The sequence below is a fragment of the Calliopsis andreniformis genome, unplaced genomic scaffold, assembly GCF_051401765.1.
Source record: "Calliopsis andreniformis isolate RMS-2024a unplaced genomic scaffold, iyCalAndr_principal scaffold0022, whole genome shotgun sequence".
Taxonomy (NCBI): Eukaryota; Metazoa; Arthropoda; class Insecta; order Hymenoptera; family Andrenidae; genus Calliopsis; species Calliopsis andreniformis.
In genome coordinates, this window is record NW_027480432.1 from 2,878,623 (window position 1) to 2,891,101 (window position 12,479).

At 52.4% G+C, this 12,479-nt stretch overlaps 1 protein-coding gene across 6 annotated transcripts in view; it reads left to right on the forward strand.

Annotated features, from left to right (window-relative positions):
* The first annotated feature begins 1,146 nt into the window (after positions 1-1,146).
* Positions 1,147-12,479, forward strand: part of Vn (membrane-bound neuregulin protein vein) — a 176,824-nt gene continuing 165,491 nt past the window's right edge. For all 6 annotated transcript variants that reach the window (XR_013003097.1, XM_076390424.1, XM_076390426.1 and 3 more), the window contains exon 1: positions 1,147-2,392. Coding sequence is in view for 5 of the 6 variants with exons in the window: in XM_076390424.1 (XP_076246539.1) it covers positions 1,261-2,392 (1,132 nt within the window). In the remaining variant the exon portion in view is untranslated. The remainder of the gene's footprint in view (positions 2,393-12,479) is intronic.

Consider the following 12,479-nt stretch of genomic DNA (forward strand, 5'->3'; position numbering starts at 1 on the left):
AGCGGCCACGGGGAGGAGAAGGAGGAATCGTGCGGTGAAACCGAGCGGTGAAGTGCGTCGCGTGAGGGCTAGACTCGTTCGACGGTCGACACTACCGACCAACCGCGACAGCCTCGTGAGTATATTTAAATAGTGTGCCTCGGCTGGTCAGAGGAAGCCGACAGTTTCTTGGTCTTCTTCGTCGTCGTCATCCTCGTCGTCTTCTTCTCCTTCTTCTTCCTCTTCTTCATCGTCTTCTTCTTCTTCTTCTTCTTCTTCTTCTGCTGCTGCTTCTTCTTCCTCTTCTTCTTATTCTACCGCTCCTTCCTACGTCGTGTGTCATCATCCTCGGCTTTTCCTCGTTCGGAGTGCAACGTGATACCGAGCCGAGACAGCGCCACGACGCGATACGTACGGGGGTGGCGCGAGATTCTTTATCGACTTTCGACGATTTATTTCGAGATAGTGGATCGAGATCGAGATCGAAATAGCAGTGTCACCGAGGAGACGGAGATCGACGTATCTAACGGTTAAGTGGTGTGGCCGATCGCTTCGATCGGGCCGATAGAGCAACAGGAAAGTTGAAGGACCGACGGTGTGCGAGTTGAGAGAGTAGGGAAACCGTCGATTATTTTCATTACACGAATACGTCGCGTGGTGTGTGTAGAACAACGACAGAGGAGAGCAACGATAACAGAACCCACCTGAGAGCTGCGGATCGACGGATAGCGGTGCAGTCATCCCACTATTCGCGATGTCCTTCCTAACTGATCGACAGGATGAACAGAACCTTTGAACTATTCCTCTCGATGCCGTTCGCGGCGAGCCGGAATCCTTCGCGATAATAGTGATTACACGCCAGTAAGGTGCCATATCGTGGTGTCCCTGTTGCATCCGTCGAGGCGTCAAGGATGAAGAGGACGGTACTGCGTTGGTCGAAGAGCAGACAACCGAGAATCTGTCCGATGGAAGTCTCGATATTTTGCTGCCGGTGGTACAACACCTCGTGAAAAGCGTTTCTGTTCACCGAGGACATCGTCGAGCAGAGGGAAACACAGGCGACCGGAAGTGAGCAGTTTCGGAACGAATGAGGCTTCCCTGAAGACTCGGCCAGTGCGTCAGGAGAGGAGAGGAGAGGGACGATATCTCGGCGGAGATCTCTTCCGTTAGTTCCAGGCGAATTCGCTCGCAAGAGGGGAAAGAGTGGCATAGAGAGTGTGGCTGTTCGGGGTGACCGAGGTGTCGACCTCTCACCCCCGATCAAACCAGCAAGCAGGTCGGATGATGTGGGCGTCTCTGCTTTTGGCCGGGATCTTAAGCGGCTGGTGGGGCGCACTGGCGCTCGCTGCGGCACCCCCCGCCAATCGGAACTCCCTCGAGGAGACGTCGACGAGGACCACCAGCGTCCATCCGCCATCGATGAGCATCGCCGCTGAAAAGCCCTTCGATTACCCTTTATCAGCTTGGAACTTCGTTACAAGGACCATCGACAGACACCAGGACCTCGCTCCACGAACTTCCGAATCACCTGACGATGTCCCACCGTCGAAACCTAACGACCAGGAACGATCAGAAGATGAATTTGGAACGTCCTTCTGGAGCCCCGTTCAAGGTCCCGAAAATGGTAATCTGCAGTCTTCTATGCTCGATGCACCCGATGACCAGCGGACCTCTAGACCTCAAGATCCAGCCCCAGAGAATTCGCAGACATCAGAAGAGCAGGACGATTCCATCCGCGACGTCTTCGTCTCCTCGTCGAAGCAACCGAATCGTCGCCTCGAGGTTCACCCAAAGGCAGAGGAGTCCAGTCTGATGCGACTTCCTCGTCACTCGTCGACGCCGTTTTCCTACTCCTGGAGCGAGTCGTCGATGGAGAGGCCTCGGGTGGTCCGCTCGGCCAAGCAACGACCAAAGAATCGCACGAAGGCGGACTCGGCCAGGGAGCAGCGTCGACGATGCCGCAACAAGGGTTGCCGCGGGCAGAACTGGTGCCCCGACGTCGACGTCGGCAACCGAGCGTTCCTGGCGCCGACGGTGTTCGAGGGCAAGGCGAGGAGCATGTCCTCCGCGAGGAAGCCTGGCTCGAACTACGCGGTGACGTTCGAGGTGAAGCAAGTATACAAGAGCCAGCCAGGCTTCCAGCCATTGCAGAAGAACGACAGCGTCAGGCTGCACTTTCGTGACAAATCAGCGCCTGGCAAGTCGACGGTCTGCGGCTACGACACCGACGGGAAACAGCAGCAGCAGCGCGATAATCAGAGTGGTGTGGTGCGAGCCAATATTAAGAGGGGTAAAGTGTATCTAGTGTTTGTGAACCGCGTGGGACCCAGAAACTTTACGATCCTCGGTGAGCCGGTGATCCGAAGCAAGAAGAACGAACAGGCAGTGCAAGCTGTCGTTCGGCCAGACTACGGTGAGTACGATACTTAGCGTGCTCTGATTTATATCGGTTAAGGTGATGGATCTGCAAGGGAGTTTCGCTAGTTGCAATATCGATACCTTGCAGACAAATCGTTTTCGTTGTGAATGTCCAGGATGGATGCAAGAATTTGTACCTGTAAAGTTGCAAATAGTTTATTTTAGCCTGGTCCTCCTAGTGCTGAATACATGTGTCTAGTAAAACACTTTCCACTGTGTTTCGTCCTGGAGAGATGGTTATCCGAAAAGTATAGCGGATCGGGCAGGATTCTCCGGCTTAACCAGGCAATCGTCGGACGCGTGATTTGCGATATTTCATTCGCAGCGTTTCATCGTTTCACCCTAACAAAAGTCTCCCGCTCGATCGACTGGTTTTTCCTGAATCTTTTCGCGGGCTATGGAATCCCAATGACGTGGCTCTATAAATCTCTGTATCGATACTTTATCTATATTTCGGTAGCAGAGGGTTAGTCATTAGACGAGTCTGTTCGTTCATCGAATTTTTTCACCGAATCCCAGCACCTCCACAAAAGGATTGCCACGAGATGAAATATCATTGCATTCCAATATATTCCAGCGATTCTTACTCAACTAACGATGCTATCGGAACCTCGTTACATTTCCCCAAATTCTATTAAAAGAGTGTTGCAACAGAAAGATACATCCCATCTCCTCTTTCGATTTTTTTAATATTGCCGCACGGACTGTCGGATATCGGATCGTACCAGTGGTATATTTATACCATATAGGTGACATTCCAATGATATACCGAGTACCGTACGATACATATAAAGGCATTGTGGTGGCGTCAGGAAACTAATCCGAGCGCTAAGCCCGATAGGTTTTTCATCTTCGATGGAATCGTTCAGGAGCGATAAATCGTGTCCACGTTGACGTTGTAGCTCTATTGTATCCGAGACTCTAGCTACACGCCCACGTACAAGGAAGAGGTGCTTTCCTCGAGGCGCGTAATCGAGCCGCGAACACGCGTATATTTAAACCGTGCCACGTAAGTTGGACCTCCTTCAAGCTCGCAAGCGTTCCTCAAGTTTCTCCTTTCCCATTCGAACACAGTCACCGATTAGCTGACTATCTGTTCGTCGGAACTCGACGCCAAAATTCACTGATTTTTGAAGATGATCCAATTCGTTCACGGTTCAGCGCTGCTCACGATCAATCAGCCTCCTTTCTCCACATTTCCGTGTTTCCTACTGCAAAGGTATGTGGATCGCAGATTTGAAGGTGGTCCAATTTGTTGACGGTTCAACGCACTCGACCGATTTGCTCGTTCCGCGACGAGGGAGCCAGATCCCAGTCACTCTTGGTGGTGATGACTGCTCGTCGCCGCGCGACGACCTTCCCCGCTTGATTTATCGCGCTAAGTCGTGCGCGGCCAGTCGACTCCCGAGATATCGAAAGTAGCTCGTCACGGAACATCTGTGAAACCTTTGACGAGCTGACGCACATGTGGCTCTTCGCGTGAAAAGGCTCTCGAGCCGACCTGTAGCGCGGTGTTCCCGAGTGCGTCGCCTTTTGGATCCAAGCGTCGATTATGTATATAGAACTTGGCCCGTTCGGCTTCTCGGCGTGAAAAATTTAGCTAAGTAAGGAGCTTACAGAAATTTCTTGAGTCCCAGCGATGTAATCCTCTTGAACAACGAGGAGGGAATTCAGAGTGCTCCATTCAGATTCTGTTTTATTCATAAAGCGAGCGCTCGGCAAATATCTCGAGAATTTTTCGAATAGCGCGAGCTGAGAACGAGCAGGGGTCGTAGGCGCAAAGCGAGCAAAGTTCTTTGATACTTCTTTGGAGGAGAGCTCTGGCATGGAGCTTCGTTAGCGTCGTTTTCGTCGTCCACTTCTCTCGTCTCGTTTACGAGTTCAGAACTGTTGCGCTCGTTTGCTTAGCACACCCCCCGCCCACCCTCCGCCACGCCGATGCGTATTACACATCCAACCCGACGCGTATCGAAAATTTTCGCGACTTATCCTATTATCAAGTTTCGAAGAGCATCTTGTCTCTCGGGCCACCGAGCTCCGCCACGCCACTTTTTCCTCAAATCGATTTATGCACAGACTGAGTACTTCGAGGAACTTTGAATCAGAAGTAGTTTCGTGAATCTCATCGAATATTTGTCGTGAGTCACTGATTTGTCCCCCCTCGATACCATTATTTCGAATATACTCTTATCAGCAGTATCACCTAAGATCTGGATTGTTTATGTTCGCGATATTACCTTTCTCAGAATAGCCAGTGATCAGATGGATTGCAGACTTTTGATTGACAAATCGGTGTTGGTCTGGGTTAGGTCAGACCTCATCCCTCGTTTGCTGAGGCAAAGGGATGGTTGGGCGTGAAAAGAGGGCGCAAACGCGTCTGGTGCGCGACGGTTCGTTGATCCGCGATCGCAAAAGCGGGTCCGGCGGCCCTTCTTCCAGTTGCCGGTGACTAAGCCAGACGGGGGGACCTGGGACGTCAATTATAAGGCCTTAATCGGAAACCCGTCCTTACTTCTGTTGGCTTACACTCGGCGTACCACCCGAGTGAGACAACGGCCAGCAGAAACGGAATATCGAGAGCGCGCGACTATCCTCGGGCCTCTTCAGAACTATTGTGCCTCGAAACTCTGATAAACGGTCTTCCAAAGATCGCGACTCACAAACCGCGTTTAAGGACTTCGGGCGTTCCCTGTCCCAAAGCTGGAATTCGCCGAGAGCCATTAATGAAATCACTGGTTAGACCTCTGGCGCGAGTCGCAACTTCGTAAACAAGAGCTCTCCGCCTGTAATTGGAACTAAACTCGAGCTGTCCTCGATCGAACCTCTCTACCCTGAAAAATTCCAACAAGAATTTTCCTCAAAGCTTCCTCGCATCTTTGGAACGAATTAGAGGAGAATCGAAGGGTTCCTAGGAAGAGTGGTCGTTAGGTCGATAAGCGGGGAGTTTCGTATCTTGTCACGGTGAGGCATTTAGTCATCCACAGTTGCTGGCGCTATCTCGATACATCGTAGTTACATTGATTACTCGTCAGTGAATTTAGTATACAATTCTCGTCACCGATAACGGGAAACAATCGTTTCCTGTGATAAGGGGATCGTTCCTCGCGGTTTCGTCGCGATTAAGTCGTCGCTTTCGTGGAAATTTGTGCTGGACTATTGTTGACTCATCCATGATTGCGCTTCATGGAGTAACAACCAGCGACTGGGCGCGTCTGGCAGCCAAGCTCGGTCGTGCCCGCGGAGCACGCACATCGCGATGATATTGCATTATCTCACGCCGACTAGAATCTTCACTGGCGCAATGTGTCGGCGCGATGACAGGTCCTAAAAGGGGCGCGGTAAAACGTTCAGTGGCTGCGGGAGTAATTTCGGCGTTGAAGAGCCGCAGCAGATGCGGGCGTTCCTTAATCGGCGCAGGGCTTGACGTTTCCCTGTTCCAGTAATATTTTCTTCCACGAAACTGCAGATACCGCTAAGGGGACAGGTGAAATGAACTTCTCGACGAAAGGGCGTCTTCTCGGTTCCTACGCCGTGGCCTTCGAGCAGCTACAGAAATTAATTGCCATCAATTGTCGTTGCGTTCGAGGCATGGGTGTATGTAGGCCGGCCGTCTGTCGGTGCTCGCTGCAACGGTGCTTCCAGCAGATAGTCAAAGGCCTCGATAATGACGAACCGTTTCCCCGTGACACTATCGACTCGAAAAACTGTGCTCGTAAATCGTTTAGCGAGCGACGCGCTCGCTTCCGAGCCGCTAACTGTGGGAACGGTATTGGGTAACTGTTCACGGAGGGTGGCTGGCTTTCGATTAAGGGAGTGGCAGGTTACGTATTGTCGCGTCCAATTCGTGATTGTCGGCGGCGCAAAGAGGTGACAGGCCGTCGGTGAAATCGACAGTAGTCAACGCGCGAAACGTCTCGTACATCTCCTAACAGCAACTTACAATTCGAGCACCACGATCGAGACGCCTATGGCACATATCCACCCACGCCTTCGTCCTCCATTTCGTGGTCCCAAAAATTCAGGGGACACTTGGAAGCTCCAGTACCCCCGAGAGGCCTGTGCCCCGCGATGGCCGATCGACGAAGCATAATTGGCGACTTTGCGGGAACAGAGCTCGTCCATCGGCCGCGAGAGATTGATCGTCAAAGGAAGGGGAGTAAGGCACAAGGGCATCGGGAGAAGCGGCGAAGAGATAGAGGCAGCTAGCTGAAGAGCCAGTGGGACCGAGACGGAGACAGAGAGAAAGGGGCAAGGAGAGAGCGCGAGGGATGAGGGACTAGGGGAGCGAAACGGGCCCGTCGCCGGAGGGGGAGGGTCAGGGGGAGGGAAATCGGCACGTACGTATCCAGAGCACGTACGGCCCTGTGCCCATACTCAGAGGAACCCGCAGATACGCTCTATATACCGGGGACGGAGGCTCACGCACAGGCAGACGGTCGCACACGCACGTGCACAGGTGGAGGTGGGGTGATGCGAGGGCGCAGGGTGGGGGACCACACGTGTGGTGTGTGTATACACCGTGGCGGCGAGCAGGTAGACTGCTGGGCGGCCGGCGATCCAGCCTCGAGCACGAGGTCTTCGAGGTGATCCGCCGATCCGAAGAACCGGTGCTCTCGATGCTGCTCCACCTGGCCAGCGAGCTCGTCGTTTCGCATCGAAATTAGTTTACCTGGAATGCGATTGTGACGGTGCCTCGCGAACCACTGCGTCGCGTGGTGCCTCCTCCCTTTCACGATTTTTTCCCAAACTCGTCAAAACTTGCAGCTTGAGTCACTTTGACTCACTGCCACGAGTCACGATGCACTTCTATACGAGGCACGGTCTATAACCACGCGAGTTATATTCCCTAAAAATTGGAGCTTATGAATTAATTCAATTGCAGGCGGTAGAATTTGTATCTCTAACACGACATATTTTCTAGAACCACTAGCGTAGGTATCTAGCATCGATAAAGTCTATAATAAATGTATCGTTCACCTTCTCTGGCAAAGCTACTAGGCCACCAGTGGGCAACTCTTGGGATTCGAGAATGCGTCGAGACTTTAACGTCATAATTTGATCTCGATAATCCAGCGCGGTTTCCCATCGAGCGTTGAATCGACGGCTCGAGCTAGAACGGCGAATAAATTGCGGCATGTCGTTGGCCGTGTCGGTCCTCGATCGAGTAGACTGCTGGGCGACTGCCGATCTAACGTACCCGGTCGCTCGCTCGAGCGTGATTATTTTTAGCGATCCGAGCGTGGAGAGCGATCAGTGAACGGTGAACCGCGTGGACGGTTCGCGAACCGCCTATCCGCTCGAATATCGCGCTGATTTTTCGACGATAATCCGACCTGACGTTATCACCCATTAGATAACTCCGATTGCTCCCCGCGATCTTGTTCCACTTCCGTCGAATTTATCACGCGACTGGCGTACTATCTGACGGCTGCTTTGGAATAATCCTACCCCGGAGAAATATTTTGATTAATGTTCGCGAATCCCCGCGAATCTTCTTTGGAGTAAGAATGGACGAGTATCAATGGAGATTTTAATATCGTCGAGAACGCGGGATTTATGATCTCCTTCATCCTAGAATTAGCCCGATGTTCGCTAATTCGAACGTCGTCGACGGAAATGTCCTGGCTGGTGGTCCTGTCGTCGGCTCGTTCTGGATGGGGATTCGCGAAATTGGCACAGCTGGTCGGTCTGTTGCCGTAGGACAATCAATGTTCCCGGATACAATGCGATAATTTGCTATCGCTTATCGTCATCGTCGATTGAATTACGGCCATATTATTACCATGCCGACGCATTTCTGACGTTCGACTATTTCTGCCAGGGACAAATGTTCCGCGTGATTAACGAGGGCCTGTCCTCTCTCCTCGGCCACGCGGAACGTCTTTCCCTCTGGAATCCCGGCAATTATCGCTTATAGGCATTTAACTGAGGCGAACGGGGATTCATCGTCGAAGATATACCGCTTTTGTTATCGGGGAAGTCTGCGCGAAAGGGGAAAAAAGAGTCGAGCGACGCGACGCGTTTCGAGAAACACGATTTTCTCCTCCACAGTCCCTTCTCTTCCCTCGCTTCCACCCTTTTCTGCCGTCCTGTCGAAAACGCTCCGGTATCTCGTTAAAAACTCGGCAAAAAGTTGGAGTCAGCCTCCTCGTCGCGCTCTTCCCTTCCTCGGCCTCGTTTTCTTTTTAACCCCGATTCGAAGCTCCGCCACGAACCAGCAAAAAAAGGACAGCCTGTCGATAACATGTGTTTTCCCCGCCTGTTAAGCCCTGCACCCCCGTCCAAGGTTGCCCTCCTCGCTTTTCTATCAGCAGCTGCTCTTCCCGCACACGCTCCTTTTCTAGTCCGACTAAGGGATGAGCTGGCTTAAAGACTCGCAGATTGAATATCATGGTCGCGAGCCCGGCTCGCAGCTTGCGGCTACGCCCCTTTTTTCTACGCCGAACGTGGCTCGCGTACTTCACCCTCGCCACCTTTTCACCACCCTTCCCCTGTCTATGCAGGCGATTCCTGCATCGCGAAGGTCGACCCAGCAGTTTCCGCCATGAAAAAATATACTTTGGAGAGGCGTCTGACGCAACACGGTTAGAGGCTGCTAGATCTCGGTTGTCGCGGTTATAAATAACCTACTAATGGGGGTATTATTTCCATCGGGCTACAGCGGATTCGAAAGAGGTCGCGCGATGCGTGGAGGAGCAGGAAGTGCTGATGAATTTTACACTGCTCCATGGAGCTGCCATGGTTTCTGTTATCGATGTGACTCATTCTGACTGAGCACCTCAGCTCTCAAAGTAGATCGCGAGGAGTTGGGGAGGCCGCCAGACAATTTGATAATTAACGAGGTGGCGAGCTGCTTCAGTCTGTTAAATTATTCCTGGATCGTAGATACCCGCGGAGGGCCCGTATTTGCGGAACTCCAACAGCTTTGTCCCACAGCCAAGCCCCGGAAGCGCGTTCAAGGTTGTCGCGAGCCCTTAGCGAAGCTCAGACTCCGCTAATCCTCGGGGAGCTGATCTTCGTCTGCTCCGAGTTCCTTCCACTTTTCGTCTTTTCCCTCGTCACAGAAGTCTCAATTTGTAGCGCTCGAAATGTACAGAATATTTCAATCTCTCAGGAATTGGTCTAGGTTAACTGCTGCAAAGGATCTAGTGCAGCACTTGGCGAGCAGAGATAAGTCGATCGGGCAAGTGTTGGCGTCGCGAATTCGTAGACTCGGCGGGCCGACTCGGCCGCCAGATGGAAAAGCGTTTCGTGTCAGAAGGGGAACTATCGGGCCTGAAATCTCGCCAGGCCCGAGAACACTTCGCCACGGTTAATGCACGGGGAACGAGTCGCCGCGCGGGAACACGGTTTTTCTTGGAACACGAGTGAAGAATTCGTGAGAGCATTACGATACACAGTGACGTCAAGTGTGTCAGACTCGAGTTGCTTAACTTTGTGCCAGAAAACGAAAATTCGAAAACAAGAAAATCAGCCCTGTTTCTCTCGCGAGCGTTCAGCTCCTCAGGTCCCATTAAAGAGGCCACGCTCAGACCGAGATGCAAATACCTCAGAAAAATGAGATCGTGGAGAACCGCGGCGGAAAGCAGACGAAACTATCCCGTGAGTAAGGTGCAGGGGAGTCAGCCGAGAGGAAACGGCTCGGCGGCGAGGCGCGTAAAGGAGACGCGAGCGAGAGGGCAGAGAAAGAAAGAGAGCAGCGACCAGCGGTCTGGCCGTCATCGCGTAGTCGCAACACGCTGCGAGTTATTGCCCCCGAGTGCTCTACCGAGACCTTCCCCACCTCCTCTGGCTCCCCAGGAGCCGGCGTGCCCACTTTTCCCTCGACTTAATTCGTCCAAGTCGCGGCCCGAAGCAACGGGTGTCTCCTCGCCGCGTCCTGCAGCGCGTCGGCAAGCCAGAACAAGGGCAGTCGAATAAAAGCCCCGTCAGGGAGGAGAGAGGCCAGAAGAATAGAGGAAGCTGGGCAGAAAACGAAGGAACGCGGGCGAGAACGCGGGCGAGAACGCGAAAGAGATAGCAGGAGGAGGCGGCGGCTGCCGATGTTGGTAGCGTTGCCAGCTAGGAAGGGGATTGATGCCGTTGCGTGGAGGCGGAGGCGGACGTAGGGACGTCGTGGAAGAGGCAGCGACGCGCGACGAGCGAGAGGATGCCAAGGGGAAAGGGAGGAACCACCTTCTCGCGAGAGAAAACAGGATGGATGGGAAGGTGGCGAACGGAAGAGGGTAGGGAGTCAGTTTTCGCGCAGGGATCGGGAAAATCGAGGAGGAGCGAATCGCTACAATAACCGCGTTTACAAAGAGGGGAGACTGTCTCCTGGTTTTGTTTGTCGAGGAGGATGCGACCGAGCGCGTCGGCCGAGTTCAATTGGACGTAATGTCTCGACAGGGCCTGCGGAAAAAACTCGTTCTTCATTCGCTCGCTGCTCTTTAACTTTCATCGGTCTGGGAGTCTCGTTCAATTTTCCACGTTGCTTTTCTTCGATCCTCCCTATTTCAACCCCTGTGTTTTCTTAGACGTTTCTTGGAGTTTCAGGAACCCTCTGCTCTGTACATTTATCAGAAAGCTGTTGAGTTGTAAGGTAGCGAGATTGAAGGGATGACGAGGAGAAGCTGTGGATGAGAGCGCTGGACACGCCACGCGCGGCAAAAACTGTATTCATTATTAACGAGCAACGCGTGACGTGACTGCGCGAACTGAGTGGCGATAAATTCCAAAGGGATTCGAAAAAGAGACCATTAGAAACTCGTTTCGTTAGGAGCGCGACGATAAGAATTCTCGTAATAATCCTCACTGTGGGGCGCAAACAGTGGATAACCAATCGATATCGACCCATGGGTCATGTTCACTCCCCTTCTGTCTTCAACCCTCAACTGTTCCAGGTAGTCGAAAACTCGCGGTCGTTCTACGCGCCCGCTGACCAAATAATTGTCCAATTGTTCGGTTGCCGAACGATAATCGATATAATCGTGTGCCCATCGGTGAGCTTAATGTTCCCACGAATGTACCATTGTAAAAACCTGTAGAACGTACAGAAGTGCTTTTTCAATGAAAGGTGTGTCCCAAAAATATCGAACGCTGACGAGATGTGACTGACGAGAGGTCGAGAAAAGTGCAAAAGCGTGAAAGGTGCGAGTATCGTATCGCGGGTTGAAGCGGTTTCTTGTTTGTGGAGATCTCAGCGCAGAAGAGACATCAAGTCGCCGTCGGAGACAGACGGACGGTGGCATTTGCTCTTAAATCGGCAGATCCCCGTCTTTACTTTCTTTGCATCAAATGCAGTGGTCAAGCGGGAACGCGCTGATGGCGGACGATCATCGTATAAGGCGAAGCGGCCGCGAGCCGGATCCAGCGACGACCGGGATTCTGCCTTTAGTCGCATCGCTGGCTCGCGGAACTGTACTGCGCTGTTTATATGGTGTCCTCTGCTATTCCGTGTACGTAGCTATCTTTCTATACGTGGACAGAGCGCAGTCCTATCGCGTATCGCCATGTTCGTTGTGGGAAAATCGTAGAAAACAAACTCGTTTGTCCTCCCACCGCTCCCCTGCCCATCCTCGATCCCACCGATCTCTTTCGCGTCTTTCTCTCTTTCTCCTGGCGTGACCCTGTTCGCGACGCGTCCCCATCGCCTCGGATTCTCCACGGAATTTTCAGGAATTTTCTTACCTTTCAGACTGGCTATTTCGCGAGATTCGATCGTTCTTGCCTCGAAATCGCGAGCATCGCGTGTCCTGCTCGGTTCACCCCCGAGACCAAGGAATTTTCAGGAACGAAGGTTTTCGAAAATTCACTTAAGAAATAGAACGTGTCGGTAGGTGGTCGCTTATGCGTGTTGGGTACCGTTAAGAGTTTCGTTCCAATGAAATCAGTGTATTATCGAGTTTCCCATAAAAAGCAGCGATGGACCGACTGTTTCTTCGGTCGAAGGATACATTGGCCCGATATCCAGTCTAATTCAACTTCTCAGAGAAATCCTCGGGAGAAAATTTTCGAAGCGTCTCCGAGCTCGGTATGAATGACGACCAAAGCCTCTTACGGTCTGGAAAAGCCTAGGGATTGAAGGAGAGCTTCTCTCTCCC